General features: G+C 41.7%; 1 protein-coding gene across 2 annotated transcripts in view; it reads right to left on the reverse strand.

The window, feature by feature from the left end:
- The window catches only part of CYTH3 (cytohesin 3), a 216,200-nt gene that overhangs the window by 122,393 nt on the left and 80,997 nt on the right, over window positions 1-12,810 (reverse strand). The window contains exon 2 of one of the 2 annotated variants that reach the window (XM_073591020.1): window positions 288-370. The exons of the other annotated variant lie outside the window; for it this stretch is intronic. Within the exon in view, the coding sequence (XP_073447121.1) occupies window positions 288-370 (83 nt within the window). The remainder of the gene's footprint in view (window positions 1-287; window positions 371-12,810) is intronic. 2 annotated transcript variants of the gene reach the window in all.

Genomic DNA, 12,810 nt, shown 5'->3' on the forward strand with positions numbered 1-12,810 from the left:
TGGTCGCTCTTTTTTTGTTTATAGCGCAAAAAATAAAAACCGCAGGAGGTGATCAAATACCACCAAAAGAAAGCTCTATTTGTAGGAGAAAAAAAAAGACGTCAATTTTGTTTGGGTGCAACGTCGCACAACCGCGCAATTGTCAGTTAAAGCTTCGCGGTGCTGAATCGCAAAAAGAGCTCTGGTCAGGAAGGGGGTAAATCCTTCCGGGACTGATGTGGTTAATCACTTGTTTAGCGCAGGAATTCACGGTGCCATACACGATTTACCGACAAATTAACTGTTACCTCAATGTCATCTATAAGTTCTTTTTTTCTGCGTCTTATATTCAAGAGTTCTTCCTTTTCCTCTGATGACAGGTCTTCTGGAACTGAAAGAAGAGATTAAAATATATTACTTTTCCCACACAGAGCAGATGCACTTACTCTACAAATAAAGAATGACCACTTCCTGACCAGAAAATACTATTAATATAAAAGGAAACAAACATGTCCAAGCCACAATGGCACCCACAGCTAAGCATGAAGCAAAGCAAAAAAACTCAGTCCTTTGATTTCCTCTCAGCCTTAGACCCTGCTGCTGCAGTTTGTTTTAAGGCCATGCTGAAACCCTACATACGGACGGCTTGTCGCCAAGGCTACGGACTAATTCAGTTTACCGGTCTCACGTCCTGGTCACGGTGACAGGAAACACACAGCAGCTACAAAAGCAAAAGCTCTGTGATGGCTAGACAACAAAACGATTACATTCTATTTTATGTGCAGGATTCTATTCTACACAAAAATAAATAATTTAGACAAAATGAAAAAATAAAATAGATGGCAGTGAATACAGTATAAGGTACGTGTTTGCGTGCAGAATTAAGCTTTTTACCTGTAAAAGATTTAGCATATTGCATGGGAAAGTCAGCAGCAACAGTGGATGGTGTTATTACAAGGGCGGCAGAGAGATGGGTGCCACAGACAGCGGAGCTCAGCGTGGGCCTTTGATCTGTTGCTGAAACAAGTAATCAGCTGAGTGTCTGCACACGGCCCACCCCATGAAGCTGCTGTACTGCAGAGACTTGAACATTACACATTAATTGGGTTTATAGATGTAAACGTAATCAGTGCTGCAACTTAGAATTGTCTCTACTAGACAAAATGAGAATCACGATTTTTTTGCTTAGAATAAAAAGATCACGATTCTCTCACAATTCTCGCAACGTAAAATCTTTCACATTATACAAAACAAATTGGGCTAACTTTACTGGTTAGTTTTTTTTTGTAATTCATTAAAGTAATTAAAAAAAAAAAATGCATTTGAAAGACCGCTGCGCAAATACAGTGTGACATAAAATATTGCAACAACCACCATTTTATTCTCTAGAGTCTCTACTAAAAAAATATATATAATGTTTGGGGGTTCCAAGTAATTTTCTAGCAAAAAAAAAATTTTTTAACTTGAAACCAACAAATGTCAGAAAAAGGTTTAGTGTTTAAGTGGTTAAACTTTCCTCACTTACACACCAACTCTATTCATTTGACAAATTGTTACAATGTTTAGACTTAGTTCCACTGCTAAAGAATGTTGTGAGTCTTGGCAGACTGCCCAGTTTTTTTCTTTCTTTCGACAGCTGTGGCTTCAGAAGAGCAGAGAGAATTCTTTGCATCTTGAAACACTTGTCAAGATTGCAACAGAAAAAAATCGCGATAATATTTCTTGACGATTAATCGTGCAGCTCTAGTCTCTACTCTACAAAACTGATCAGTTCGGAAAAAGGCAAGAGTCACCCAAACCAGGTTGACCCAGAGCTACTTTATGGCAAAGACCCTACATTAATAAGCATGCCCTGTGAGTGAGATTCAGCTTCATTGTCAGTGTAAGATGGCTCTGTTGACTTCTTTAGTAAAAGCGGGGAAGTCCACTTTCTACACTTTCAATACCAGGAGGCCAGGCTTTGGCAATGGGTTCTTTACTTAATATTACCACTAACCATAATCTCAACTCTATCCTTAAGCATCTAAACCCCCAAATATATTTTTTTATATTACAGTTTACCAATTAGTAAAGATGGTGGCAGTTTTATATTTTTTTGGGGGGGACTTTTTTGCTTTATTTTCACCTGCTGATTCGGTGTGGGTACACTCGCCCCAGCGTTCTATCCATGGAGGAACAATGGTGCCACTCTTGAACAGCAGCACTGCCACCCTTCGGAGAGTGTTATGTTGGATAGACTAGTACATATAGATGGACTTTACGCATAATTGGCTAACAAATTAAAGCTGAATTCCAGCATGACGTTTTACACCCTTCCCACCCAGCTCCGACATCCCTTTAACTGGGCTTTATGCTCCTAAAGCGAGAAGGGCTGTTCTTTCACGTGACTACTCTGTATACACCCAGAGACACGCCCCGATGGAAATGTTAGCCTGCCACATTACTTAAGGGGTAATTTTGCAGCACTCCAAGATGAGAAGTGCTGCGTGTGTAACATGCCTTGCAGTGCCATACATCTCATAATGACACCCCAAGGCAATAAGGCAAAGCACTTGCGTTGTAGCAGGCCACAAGGCAACATGAGTTACTGTGTTGCCATGCCTTGCGATAGGAAAAGATTACAATAAGTGCAATTTTAAAATAAGTTCACTTTTCAAGAAATAAATAATAAATGCACTTTGTTTTTGCAGGTAAAGAAACAAGCATTTACTTTTCTTTTATTTATTAGGAGCCTGAAAAGCATTGCACCATTGCTGGTGCCATGCAGGACTCTTGCAGACTGTCAGTGTGAGCTGTTAGCCCATACATTGTATGGGCAGGCAGTTTCACACTGACAGGAATTGTCAATGAACTACTATAGCGCTCAACAGCACCATGATAGTTCATTGAGAACTACAAGCCAGCAGCCGCAAAGGCTGTCGGTACTTATAATTTCCCATTCACAGCACTCTACAAAGGAATGACGCTGCTGGGCAGGCAAAGTGTGACAACTAGCGAGTGGAGGAGATGGGAGGAAGGGGGGGGGGGGGGGGGTGTTAGTGGCCAGTCCTATAGTAACATTTACAACTTGAATAAGTGTGTAACATGTTTTGAAGGGTGAACTTTTAAGCACATTGGGGTGGGTTGCAGCCCATTTTTTATTAATATTTTTAAAAAGTAGGAGCTTGCACAAGTTTCTATACAGTCCAGTGTGATATCAGCCCCATTCATTTGTATAGGCTGATATCACAATGGACTGCATAAAAAGAAAAATCGCACAGCAATATGGACAGTTTTCCTGTGCGATTCAGATGCAAACCCCCCTAACTGCCGCAACAAAAGGTCAGGCATCCATACTGGCTGTGCTATCTGGCAGGGCTGTATACAAGACTGAATAGACAAAACCAATTTCCTTTGCAGTTAGACAGATCCTATATAAGCATTTCAATGTATTTTGGCGTTTAACTGGAATTCAGACATAGAGATTCTGTCACCATCCCATGCTTAACCAAATTGGAAAATGAAGTCAAAGTTCTTTAGGCCGGGTTCACACTTGTACGACACGACTGTCATCCTACTTTGTCCTGCAACATCGGTCCTAATTCCATCCGACTTGAATGAACAGGATAAGATTTTGCTCCGACTTTGAGATAATCTGACTTATCATTTGACCAATCACTGCTGCTGTAATCACCATGTCAGATGTCACAAGTTGGATGGTTAAGACAAGGATCCAGCTTCAATGATATTCAATGGGCTGAAGTAGCACCAAAGTCAGACCAAAGTAGTGCAGGAACCTTTTTCAAAGTCGGACTGACTTGTGTCGGACCAGTTAAGACGGCTCTCATAGGGATTCATTGATTTACACACGTCATGCAACATGTGCTCCCAAAGACGGAGCGTATGTCGTACCAGTGTGAACCGGGCCTTAATCATAACTCAAACTTACTTTCTTTTATCAGTTTTGCTCTGCTGTCATTCTGAAACTAGACTTTATATTTTTAGCTACTTCTATTACTTCCCGAAGTGTAGTTCCAGAGAGACCAAGATCAGCACTGGCAGTCTTTGCAGATTCAGAACCTTTAAACAGTGACTAAACAGAGAAGTGCAAACAACAAAGAAACGGTTGTGCAAAATCAAGGAGCAAGCGTTGACCTATGAACTGTAGGAGAGGATGACGAAAAGCCCATGCGGTTTCAAACAAAAAATTGTCAGGTTAACTAGCTTTCACCTGAATGAGGTCCTAGTACATCTTTGCATGACTGTGTCACATTCCTATTCCTTTATTTAAAATATGAGCTATAGAAGGTAAAAATAAAAAGGTTGCAAAGACAGAAAATGTAGCTTTGCCTGCAGAGCAAATATACCAGCAAGAGTTACAGAAGTGGTTAGCACATTAAGAGATCTCAAGTCATCTTCCTGTACTAGTATTCTTATTACCCAGCTCTTCAGGATGAGTCAAAATAAACCATAGTCTGAAAGGTCATACAATAAAACCAACCGCAGATTTTACAATTAACCCATGCTTTGCCCATGCAGCACAACACAGTGGATATAAAACGTCTACACCCCCCTGTTAAAATGTCAGGTTTCTGTGATGAAAGAGACAAAGATAAATCATTTCAGAACTTTTTCCACCTTTAGGCTCGGTTCACACAGAAACCGGCTGCGGATCACACAGGAAAACTGTGCGTCCCTGTTCTCTATTTCAGGGATGAATCAGGGTCAAATCTTTGCCTGAATTCGGGCCTGAAACTGAGCCAAAGACGCACAGTGTTTCTGCGCAGTGTGCTCCGCAGCCGCCCCGGAGATATGTGAACCGGCTCCATGGAGAGCCGGTTAGATTCTCGTGCTATGCGAATTGGATGCGGAGAAACTGCATCCAATTCGCATAGGCGTGACCCCAGCCTTAATGTGATCTATAAACTGTACAACTTAATTGAAAAACAAAACTGAAATCTTTTAGATTGAGGGGGAAGTAAAAATAAAAAAACTAAAATAATGTGGTTGCATAAGTGTGCACACCCTCTTATAACTGAGGATGTAGCAGAATTAAGCAATCACATTCAAACTCATGTTAAATAGGAGTCAGTACAGACCTGTCATCATTTAAAAGTGCCTAATTAACCCCAAATAAAATTCAGCTGTTCTAGTAGGTCTTTCCTGACATTTTCTTAGTCGCATCCTACAGCAAAAGCCATGGTTCGCAGAAAGGTTCCAAAGCACCAGAGGGATCTCATTGTTAAAAAGGTATCAGTCAGGAGAAGGGTACAAAAGAATTTCCAAGGCATCAGATATACCATAGAACACAGTGAAGACAGTCATCAAGTGGAGAAAATATGGCACAACAGTGACATTACCAAGAACTGGACGTCCCTCTAAAATTAATGAAAAGACGAGAAGAAAACTGGTCAGGGAGGCTGCCAAGAGGCCTACAGCAACATTAAGGAGCTGCATGACTATCTGGCAAGCACTGGCTGTGTGGTACATCATGCTTTGGGGCTGTTTTTCTTCAGCTGGAACAGGGGCTGTGTCAAGGTAGAGGGAATTATGAACAGTTCCAAATACCAGTCAATATTGGCACAAAACCTTCAGGCTTCTGCTAGAAAGCTGAACATGAAGAGAAAGTTCACCTTTAGCATGACAATGATCCAAAGCATACATCCATATCAAGAAAGGAATGGCTTCACCAGAAGATTAAAGTTTTGGAATGGCCCAGCCAGAGCCCAGACCTGAATCTGATTGAAAACCTGTGGGGTGATCTGAAGATCTGTGCACAGATGCCCTCGCAATCTGACAGATTTGAAGTGTTTTTGCAAAGAGTGGGCAAATATTGCCAAGTCAAGATGTGCTATGCTGATAGACTTATACCCAAAAAGACTAAGTGCTGTAATAAAATCAAAAGGTGCTTCAACAAAGTATTAGTTTAAGTATGTGCACGCCTATGCAACCATATTTTTATTTTTTTACTTTTACTTCCCTCCAAAAAAAAAAGATTTCGGTTTGTTGTTCAACTGAGTTGTACAGTTTATAGGTGGGAAAAAGTTTAGCAGTCTCATTTTTTTTACATCACAGAAACCTGACATTTTAAAACAGGGGTGTGTAGACTTTTTATATCCACTGCATCCTTTGCTCCCCCAATGCTAGCAAAGAAAGCAGCCCTGTGTAGATTCCAAAAACTAGGCTAAATACAAACCTCCAGTGTCTAGAGAACTAAACTCAACAGCTGTCACTGGAACAACAGGTGAGAGAAACACTCCTAATAAGTGAACCCACTTCTAATGACAACTGTCAACGTTGGGATTTTTCGCTCGCTTCCTCTTGTGCGACCAGAAAGAAGTTCAAACTCTTTATCCAAAAGCAGGGAAGATTTTGATTGGAAACACATTTACCTAGCTACTAGATCAGCTTTTCTCAACCTTTTTAATCCCTGAAGCAATGCTCCGGTCTCAGGGAATCCCTGTTAAAAATACTGCACTTGCAGTTCACTGTACTTAGTGTGATGGTCAAGAAGAATGCTCCTTAGATTTGTGGTTAGTGAGAATAATCCCCCTCTTACAGATAGCTGAAATGATCGCTGGCTTCAGTGGAAAGTGGCAGAAATTGCTCTTTGCTCAAGGAAACTGTAGCAGAATTTAGAAGAACCCTAGGTTTCCACAGAACCCTGGCTTGGAAAGGCTGTCTGAGATTATGTGTCAATTTTTGAACTGTATAAAACATAGTTTACTCCATATGTCACAACACAGAATATTACGCTGGATGGCAAAAGTGTGCCCTATTTAGGCACAACATTGAATGAAAACTGCAACCTGGTAAACCTTAGGAGGGAAAAACAAATACTAGAAGGGTATCTATAATACAGCATTTACAAAAAAGTTGTGTTATAAGTACAGAATATTAAATAGAGCAGAGTGTAACAAGTGGTGCTAAATAAGGAAACTAATGCAGCCATCACATCTAGGATTTGGTAAGCTGCAATAAAATAAATATTTGCTTTTGGGTTTAATACTTAATGGCATCAAACCTTGCTGCAGGTGGCTCTCTAGGGTCAGATACGTTTGATGCATGGACATTCAATGGCCGAGAGTCCGAGGGGACCTAAAGTGGGGAAAATAATTATTTGATCCCCTGCAGATTTTGTAAGTTTGCTCACTTATAAAGCAATGAAGAGTCACTTTTTTTTATCATAGGTGTATTTTAAATGATAGAGACCTAATATAAACCAAAAATCCAGAAAAATAACACAGGATACAAATGTTATAAATTAAGTTGCAGTTCAGTGAGTAAAATAAGTATTTGATCCCCAAGCAAAAACAAGACTTAGTACTTGGTGGAGAAACCCTTGTTGGCAAGCACAGAGGTAAGACATTTCTTGTAGTTGGTGACCAAGTTTGCACACATCTCAGGAGGGATTTTGGTCCACTCTCCTTTACAGATCTTCTCTAAATCCTCAAGGTTTCTTGGCTGTCACTTGGCAACACGAAGTTTCTGCTCCCTCCATACATTTTCGATAGGAATAAGGTATGAAGACTGGCTAGGCCAAGCCATGACCCTAATGTGCTTCTTCTTGAACCACTCCTTTGTTGCCTTGGTGGTATGTTTTGGGTCACTGTCATGCTGGAAGACCCATCTACGACCCATATTCAGTGTTCTGACTGAGGGAAGAAGCTTCTCATCCAAGATTTTACAATACATGGCCTTGTCCATTAGCCCATCAATGAGGCAAGTTGGCCTGTACTTTTAAGAGAGAAACAGCCCCAAAGCATAATGTTTCCACCTCCGTGCTTGACTGTAGGGATGGTGTTCTTCGGGTCATAGTTAGTATTTTTCTTCCTCCAAACACTTTAATCGAGTTAATGCCAAACAGCTAAATTTTGGTCTCATCTGACCAGAGCACTTTCTCACAATACTTCCCTGAATCATTGTGATGTTCACTGGCAACCTTCAGACAGGCCTGAACATGTGTCTTCTTGAAGAGGGGACCTTTGGGTGCTGCAGGACTTCAATCCATGGCAGCGTATTGTGTTATCAATAATTTGGTGGGTGACTGGTACTAACTGCCTTGAGATCATTTACAAGCTCTTCCCGTGTAGTTCCGGGATGATCCCTCACTTTTCTCATGATCATTCTTACCCCATGAGGCGAAATCTTGCAAGGAGCTTTAGACCGAGGGCGATTGATGTTATTTTGTAATTTTTTCATTTGCGAATAATCACTCAAACAGTTGTCTCCTTCTCACCAACCTTCTTGCTTATGGTCTTATAGCCAATTTCAGCCTTGTGCAGGTCTACAATCTTGTCCCTGATGTCCTTTGTGCTCTTTGGTCTTGCCCATGATGGTGAGGTTTGAATGGAAGAAAGAGATTTTGTGGACATGTGTCTTTTAAACACATAACAAATTGTCCTTAGAAGCACCTTCTTAAACTGACAGGACTAATCTGTGTACCACATGAGCACATACTCTAGCCAGTCTGTGGGAGCCAGAATTATTGTTGGTAGGGCATCAAATAATTTTACTCCCTGAACTGCAACTCAATTTATAACATTTATATCATGTGTTTTTTCTATATTTTTGGTTGATATTCTGTCTCTATCATTTAAAATACACCTATAATAAAAATTATAGGCCCTTCAATTCTTTGTAAGTGGGCAAACTTACAAAATCTGCAGGGGATCAAATTATTATTTTCCCCACTGTATATCTAGACTGCATAATGCTCTTGAGAGTGTTTTTAAGGAGATACTAGTTATAGGAAGAAAAATACCCTATTTTCAGAGGTAACAATTTAAGTAAAGAAAGTTAGTATTACAACCTGAATTTAAAAAAAAACTGTACTGTATACTGTAATTATTGGCATGCATACTTTTTAGAACTAGTCATATAAGCCCTCTTCTTCCCAATGCATGAAGTTCTTTGGTAGGAGCAATTACACTAAGCCGCTTGCAATCATTAAGAGCCAAAACGGGAGTTTGGGTGACAAGCTGGGATTGTTCATATAGGCAAAATGAGAAAACCTTTTACCAGTAAATGTGTTGATCATTTTCTTATTACTACAAATAAGATGCTGTTGTTTTCAAAGGACATTTTTGCTTTAAAAGTGCAATCTGGCCTACAGAGAAGACATAAGAACGGACAGGAAGCCAACATTGCACTTCCAACATAGTATTTCCAAACGCAGATACAATGACCGTCTCTTAGATAAAATAAGCAGATACTGTAATGGAGCCAGTGAGCTTTAATACAATTGGCATCTGCAAAGGAAAAAGTTTGGGAACACAAACTACGCTTTGCTTTCTTCACTGTTTAGGATACTTTCGTCCAGCTCAGGAGGCTCTAATTCAAGTACCATTATGTAGTCAGGAAGGATTCCAAGTTTGTGTTGAGATGGGGGTGGTGCACCATCTGCCTCAACTAAACTGACTTGGAGATCAAATATAACTACAAAATTACACCTTTTACAACCCATGCAATTAAAACTAAAATATAATGAATAAAACAAAAAAGTTTAGCTTGCCATACAGGACTCAAATTTTGGCCAGTTTCTGTTGAATTGGCATTCAAACCACTGGTGTCCCTGTCAGCATCACCTGGTTTGACAACCTTCAATTTAAAAAAATAGAAGAAACCAGGTGGAAAATTGTTGGCCTAACAGTGACAGCTTCCTGTTCAATGCAGCAGAAATTTCTCCATTCACATTGTTTACTGCAGATGGATGAATCTACTAGATTGGGAAAAATCGGCCTTGGTGTATAGCTAGCCTAAACCGGGCCATACATGGATCAGTTTTGGAACCCTTCCCGCTTTGTCTTTGTATTCTGACAGTGGAGAGACTCCCCCTCCATCAAAATACATAGATCGGCACTGCAGCCTATTGACCATAGAGCTGATCGAGTGATAATATACCAACAGGGTGGTTCAACACAAGTCAATCCCTGCTGAACCAGCTGAATTTCGATTAGTGTATGGCCAGCTTTACTTTCATTGGAAACCACAACAAAACAATCAGTACAACCTGACATACAGTTACTCAGACCTCGACTCTTCTTGTAAACATCGAGGTTAGCTCTGCACCATCTAACTTCTCATGGCCCATGCTTAACAAAGTCAGTTTTTCCTTTAAATAACAAACATGTTCTACTTACCTCCTCTGTGCATGCATTTTCTGGAGTCCCCCAGCGGCGCTCCTGGCTCCTCCTCACATTGGGTGCCCCCTCGGAGACCCGCATTCCAAGGGGATGCCTGTGAGAGCAAGCTCCTGAGTCCTACTGCTGCGTCCATTGACACAGACAGCAGGACACGGCCCCGCCCCGTGTCACTGGATTTGATTGACAGCAGTGGGAGCCAATGACTGCTGCTGCTATCAATCTATCCAACGAGGACCCGAGACAGCAACTCGAGCTGCTGGGCTCGTTCTCGTCACTGGAAAGATTGGGCTCAAAAAGTAATAGGGGGCTCTGGGGGGCTGCTGCACTACAGAAGGTTTTTCACCTTAATGCAAAGAAAGCATTAAGGTGAAAAACCTTGAGGGTTTACAACCCCTTTAAAGGACCAATTAAGAGGTAGAAAGGAACACGTGAAGTACCATTGATACAGATAAAGTTAAGATCTGCCAATCAGTTCTGCAAGGCCAACCAGATTTTTATCTGTGCTGCTTGGTATCACTTAAGGCTAAAAGATTACAAGTAGGATTTGCACACAAAGGATGCAAGTATCTTCCCTAATCGCAGACACACAAAAAAAAACGTAGGGAAAGATCACTCAGCCTACTAGTAAATCAAGCCATTCACTCCACTCAAAACAGATTGACAGGTGCCGGCTACCACTTCTGCCGAAGTTCACAGGTCCCAGGAGGCTGGAGAGATCACTCACAAAGCACCGTAGAGATCACGCATTGGGCAGTGGGCAGCCGGCTGTGAAGCCACAAGGAGTCCGCTGACTTATTTTCAAAGAGTTGACCGAAGAACCATTTTAAATTGCAAGTGAAACCCAACTAATTCTTTTGCACTATATTATAATCCAATAAAATCAGAAAGCCATTTGTGGGCTTGACTGATATCATTTCTACATGTGGGAGAGACGGGTTTAATTAACTGCGCAATGTAAAACACTGTCTGCAATACACGATCAGAAAATGCAGCAGTACATTTATAGACTAACACTGTACATCAGGGTCAAAATCCACCCATCAGACCATCACCACTCATGTGGAATCTTTATGCAATGTCATATTTCCATAATGTGCAGTTGTAGATTCTGAGATTTCCCAGCTGCCCATTTTTTTTGCTAAATAAAACCCAGAAACAATATAAACAGATGAACTGGTCTGTGACCCAACATATTAACTTGACAAAACCAGAAGATTAAATTACCGGGAATGTACAATTGCTGTTTATGTGTCTGAGTTTCTCTTCTATTACAGCCCCTGCTGGAAATCCACCCACATGTGTTTTCAAAGCTGCTTCCCAGCCGCTGAAATCCTTTTCCCATTTCCCACTAGTGTCAGACAGGAGACCTGTGATGTCCAGACCTCGGCACTGTGTGATGTATGGGAAACAGCTCAATATTGTACAGCACACACAGACCAGGCCAAAGGGCCACCACCCAAATACAAAGGAAGTAAGAAAAAAAATTAAAAAGTGCACTCTGTAAGAGGAAACCTGGCCATCAGGGCCGCTGTTAGAAATCGTGGGGCCCCGCACAGCCTACCTGACAGGGCCCCCTCTTCAATCCCACCGCTGGCCCCGCCTCAAAGCAAAGTGCACTGCCCACCCAGCAACGCATATGAGCACCGTGTTCCGGTTAAAGCCAAGTTTTTTGCCCCTGCACATATGGGTTCTGTGGGCATAAAGGGCTTAAAGGGGAGTGGTTGGGGGGGGCAGTAAAAACGCAGAATGGTGCACAACCATGGAGAATATTCAACCAATTTTTCATATGTCATTATTGATGTTTATGTTCTATACAAGTCTGCACATATTATCATGATGCAGCAGTAAACCCACAACCATACAGTTACACACATGGGTTCCTTGGGCATAAAGGGGTTAAAAGGGGAGAAATGGGGGGGGGGGCAGTAAAAACACAGCTCAGTGTGTTTTTACCCCCAAAACACAAGTGTTAGGTAGCATCTCACTGTACTTGTGATAATCAAATATACGATAGCCACACAGCACAGCGGGTACTGTATGGCTCTGTCAGTGTCACATGGCTATTGGGTTCTGACTTTGTTATGGTTGTACTGTGTTATAGTCTGTACCACACACACAGTACAACCATAAGTTAGAAAAGTCACCACCCAAGATGCCATGTGACACTGACAGCTGTACAGCACCTGCTGTGCTGTATGGCTATCGGAATTCTGATTATTATAAGTGAGGATTCTGTGGACTCCGTGGAGAGATATTAGTGCCACTCACAGTGCAGCCACGCCACCCGCCACTGGGATGAGACTTTCTGCTCCCAGTTAGCGGAGCATGTTTACAGAGGATCACTCCTCCAGGAGAGGCAGTAGGTATCCTACAAGTGAGCAGCGCTACTTGCAGCGCTGAATTGTACACCTCCGCCCCGAAAAAGAAAAAGTCCTTCCCCTGCTCTCACCTCTTGGGCCCCTCTGTCAACCTGATGGGGACCAGGAAAATGTAATTATACAACCCTCCCTAAGCAAGAAGGAAGGGGGGGTGTAGTTTAGCAAGCAGTATTTTTTTTTTTTTTTTGTCAATTGTCAGAACTGAACTATAAAACTGCCCGGGCCCCCCTGCTGAGCTGATGCAGACCGAGCCCGGTACAACAGGGCCAGTTGTACTGCCTTATGCTGGTCATCCACAGATTCCTCCACCCCTGCCTGAGCCTCGTATC

The sequence above is a fragment of the Aquarana catesbeiana genome, linkage group LG06 (genome assembly GCF_042186555.1).
Source record: "Aquarana catesbeiana isolate 2022-GZ linkage group LG06, ASM4218655v1, whole genome shotgun sequence".
Lineage (NCBI taxonomy): Eukaryota > Metazoa > Chordata > Amphibia > Anura > Ranidae > Aquarana > Aquarana catesbeiana.